The sequence below is a fragment of the Cryptotermes secundus genome, unplaced genomic scaffold (genome assembly GCF_002891405.2).
Source record: "Cryptotermes secundus unplaced genomic scaffold, Csec_1.0 scaffold363, whole genome shotgun sequence".
NCBI lineage: Eukaryota > Metazoa > Arthropoda > Insecta > Blattodea > Kalotermitidae > Cryptotermes > Cryptotermes secundus.
This window is the reverse complement of record NW_019737986.1, coordinates 66039-70330: the sequence shown is the minus strand read 5'-3', so window position 1 is coordinate 70330 and position 4292 is coordinate 66039. Positions and strand designations below refer to the sequence as shown.

General features: G+C 36.9%; 1 protein-coding gene across 1 annotated transcript in view; it reads right to left on the bottom strand.

The window, feature by feature from the left end:
• Positions 1-271: 271 nt before the first annotated feature.
• Positions 272-4292, bottom strand: part of LOC111870616 (tetratricopeptide repeat protein 25) — an 11372-nt gene continuing 7351 nt past the window's right edge. The window contains exons 4-5 of the mRNA XM_033753917.1: positions 1708-1890; positions 272-733 (exon numbers count right to left, since the gene is read on the bottom strand). Of these exons, the coding sequence (XP_033609808.1) occupies positions 570-733; positions 1708-1890 (347 nt within the window). The 3' untranslated portion in view covers positions 272-569. The remainder of the gene's footprint in view (positions 734-1707; positions 1891-4292) is intronic.

Here is a 4292-nt window from a genome sequence, read left to right as displayed (position 1 = left end):
CCAATAATCAAGTCAGCAATATCATTGTAGATCTTGTGATAACAGTGCAAATATTAAAGTGTGAGCAAGGCCGCGCCATAGCTCAAGCGGTTAGTTGCTGGCTTCCCACCGCGGCAGCCCGGGTTCAATCCCGGGTCTGGTCAAGTGGGATTTGTGGTGGACAAAGTGATGCTGGGTCAGGTTGTCTCCAAGTACTTTGGTTTCCCCTGCCAATCTTCATTCCAAAAATTGCTCCACAATCACCCTCACCTGTCATCTGAGGCTGGTACAATAGGCCAGAAGTGGCTGCAGTACAAGGGACTTAGTCCCACCCACTAGCAATAAAAAAAAATTGTGAGCAACCAATATGTTGCCTCTGGAATTTGGTCATGACATGTGTGAATCCTGATCCAAACTTGTGGGAATATATATATGTCAGCTCAGTGGAAGTAATTATTTAATACTTTCTGGCCTGATTGCAAATTGTGTTACATATATTAAAAAACTGTATTATTATATTTGACTTTCCTCTTCTCATTTTGCAGGCCATAAATACATTCTTGTTTGCTATCATGCCCAACTGAGAACATTTAGACCAGCTGAGTGGCACTTTGCTTCCTCCCCTTTCTTACTACAGAGGTATTTGGTCGCTGTTGCCGCCAAAACTCTTGTCTTTTGTTGAGGAATGCTACACCTTCTTTAGCATATGAAGCAATTGGATTCTGATAACCTTGCTGATTCATGCACTTGATATCTGTAAACAGTACAGTAACAGGTAAAAAAGTTGCAGTATCTGAATTCATATACCATTTGGGAATTAGAAGATGAAATTATCTCTATCTGTGACTATTCTTTTCTAACATTGACCCTGTTTGCTATTTGCAATCATTGTATCATTTCTATATTGTCATTTAAGTTCTAAATTTGCCACAGCAAATGGACCAAGAAACACAGTATATAGACTGTTTATGAGATAATTACAATGGCTGAAATAACTTGTTTATATCACACATATTTTCACATTCATTCTCCTGGTCACCTCCAGACCTCCCAAGGACATAGCCTAAAATGATATTTGGAGAACAGTTCATGTGCCTTATCATCTTCATATTGTCATAAAGAAAGAGATAGATAATGAGCATAATCCTCACCCGTAAATTAAGATTCATAATTTTTTACCATGAGCAGTATCTGAATTGCTCTTAACATCTGACAGTAGCAGTTACTGTCTTAAACTTGCTTTCCTTTGGAAGATGAGAATAATTGGTTGAAAGGTCCTAGAAGAAATTTGTAAATGGTATTCTTAACTCTGTGAAAAGCATTAGAACATACTAAATAATTTAAGGCTGAAAAATTGTTGCAATATTCTTTTAAGTAATGTCTTGATTGTATCAATCATGTCCACAATTGTCAAGAACATGGTCAAGATGATAGCCATCAGTTGCATTAAAAAAACAATCCTTATATGCAGCAAGAACTGGTACTTGGTACTGGTATTTAGCCATTCCTGAATACAGTGTGACTGAGGTCAGCTCTTTCTAAAGGACCCAATAGTGTAGTTGAGTTCCCCCTCACCTGAGGATGGAAACAGTTCCAGTTTGCTAAATGTTGTGTTCTCTAGTTTTTAGAATAACCAACAATGGACAAAGCCCCAAAATCACCATCATCAAAACCTTTTATAATTTAATTGTATTACAACCTCAACAATAGCTACATAAATACACATACCTGGATGTTTGAGAAGTTTCTCTAGGTAGTCCTTATCCACACACAGCTCTCCCAGGAACTGGCGAGACTGCTGCTTGCTGACAGTTGAGCTGGCTTGACTCTTGCTGGCACTGCTGGTGTTCTTAGCAGATCCCTCATTGCTGGTGATGGCTAGCATGGATTCATCGGCTAGTGGCAGATGTTCTGTAATGTCAGATGTGACAGTAAAATGAAGAAGGAAAGCACAATGGTTGCAGTAAAACAAAAATAGAAAGAATGAAAGGGGAAGAAGAAAGAGTAAAGAGCATTAAGAATTGAAGGTTAAGAAGAGTAAGTAATGATAAACAAAAAAGGGAGAGAAATGAAATGGAAGACAAGATATGAATGAATAAGTAATCATAAATAAACGGTACAAACTGATTTATAATTTTTTTTTGCCATTTTGCTTTTAAAGAATCCAAATATCGTTTAATTTATGGGTAAATTTAAGTTTCATACATATAGTATAGAGTATGAAAGAAATTATTCTGTATTTAATTATTGTGGGTAACATAATTCTTGGCACAGGTAGATGAAAATAGACGTCAAATATTTTATTATATTTAATTAAATAGAATTTCTTTAAGTTTTGTTTCACTCATGTTTGGATAACGAAAATGAAGTGAAAGTGTAGACTGGATTCATCTGACTTGAGATGTCCAGAGTTTTGGTTTTATGAACATGGGAGTGAACCTTAAAATTTACAAAACTTGTATAAATTCGTGACTGTCTTACAGTTAATAAAATGTTTTTGCCAAAATTAAATGTTAAGTATAATAAATTACAATTTTACCTACTGTTTTGTGTGGGCATGACAGTATGCCAACCAAAGGGGTGGGAAGTGGGGGGGGGGGCAGAGACTGGGGGGTATTCAAGAACAGAATGCTTAGAAGTATATCTGGACAGAGAAAGTATACTGTACATAACGTTTAAATTTAATTCTTGTTATCTGGAGGTATTATAATTACAGTGAGTTTTTTTGCAGTTGTGCAATCGGGATTAAGAATTTGATGCACCTCCTAATAATTTGTAACAAGTAATAATAGACATTAAGGGAGGAACATAGACTGAGGGTGTTTGAGAACAGGGTGTTGAGGAGAATATTTGGACCGAAGAGAGATGGAGTGACAGGAGGTTGGAGGAAACTGCATAATGAGGAGCTTCATAACTTGTATTCTTCTTCAAGTATAATTAGAATGATCAAGTCAAGGTGGATGAGATGGGCAGGGCATGTGGCACGAATTGGGGAAAAGAGGAATGCATATAGGATATTGGTGAGAAAGCCAGAAGGAAAGACCAAGACGTAGGTGGGTGAACAATATTAAGATTGATCATAGAGAGATAGGATGGGATGGTATGGACTGGATTGGCCTGGCTCAGGATAGAGACCAGTGGAAGGCTCTTGTGAACATGGTAATGAACCTTCAGGTTCCATGAAATGCTGAGAATTCGTGAGTAACTGCACAATTGGCAGCTTCTTGAGAAGGACTCAACTCCATGAGTATTCTGTTCATAACGGACAAGTTTGTTTCACTGCTGTGCTGTGTGAAAATCCCGTTGTATCAGTTAGGGGATAATTTGTCATGAAATATTCATTTCTGTTAAAGAGAGTAACTGAATGGAAGTAATTTTACATTTACAGATTGTTTTGTCGAGGTGCTATAAATACAGCTCATCCATTTATGCTCTTCCATATTCTCTGAATATGTCGTTGTTTGTGACCTCTGAGGAGAGTGATTTGTAACCATTTCCAGAATAGCTTTCAATGAAACATGTATTGAAACAGTTCTAAATGTCAGTTTTTAAGTCATTGTGTATCAATTATTTGCCGTAGCTTTGCAGCAGTGCTCATATAATACTAAATAAATTTAACAGTACTTTTGGGAGTATAAAACGCTTGTTACTGGGAGAATGCCAACAGTAATTGAAATTGACCAAGTAACTTCATATTATCTGTAATAATACTTCTTATCTGTTTAGTTGTCAATATTATTATCCATATTACTTATCACAATTATTTTATATTGTATATTGATTACTGTGATATTGTGTAAACTCTTAAACTTGTTTTATATTGCAAACTATTTGATAACTGCTTGATTTATAAGCAAGATGAGTTCATACTACTTGACGATTTCTATATCTGTTGGTTGTTTAAACCATGTAAGGATTTTATGGAATGTGAATAAATGAATGAATGAATGAGTAAAATTACCAACATTCTGTAGAGTAGTAGTCATATCAGTGATTTTCTATGGGTTTGGATACTTTATGGGGCACACGGTAGCGTAGTTGGTTGAGGGGCTATGCTACAAGTCGGAAGGTCGCGGGTTCAAGTCCCGATGAGGTCACTGGATGTTTTTTCAATTGACCTAATCCCTTCCAGCCGCACTATGGCCCTGGGGTTGACTCAGCCTCTAATAGAAATGAGTCATCATCATCATCAGTAATCTGTCAAGACGACAGGTCCACAGTCTCTTTCAAAACAATTCCTCCACTTAATGCGATCTAGAGCTTTCTCCTTCAAATGACAGTATCCTCTTCTGTCCCCAAGGTCATCCAGCATC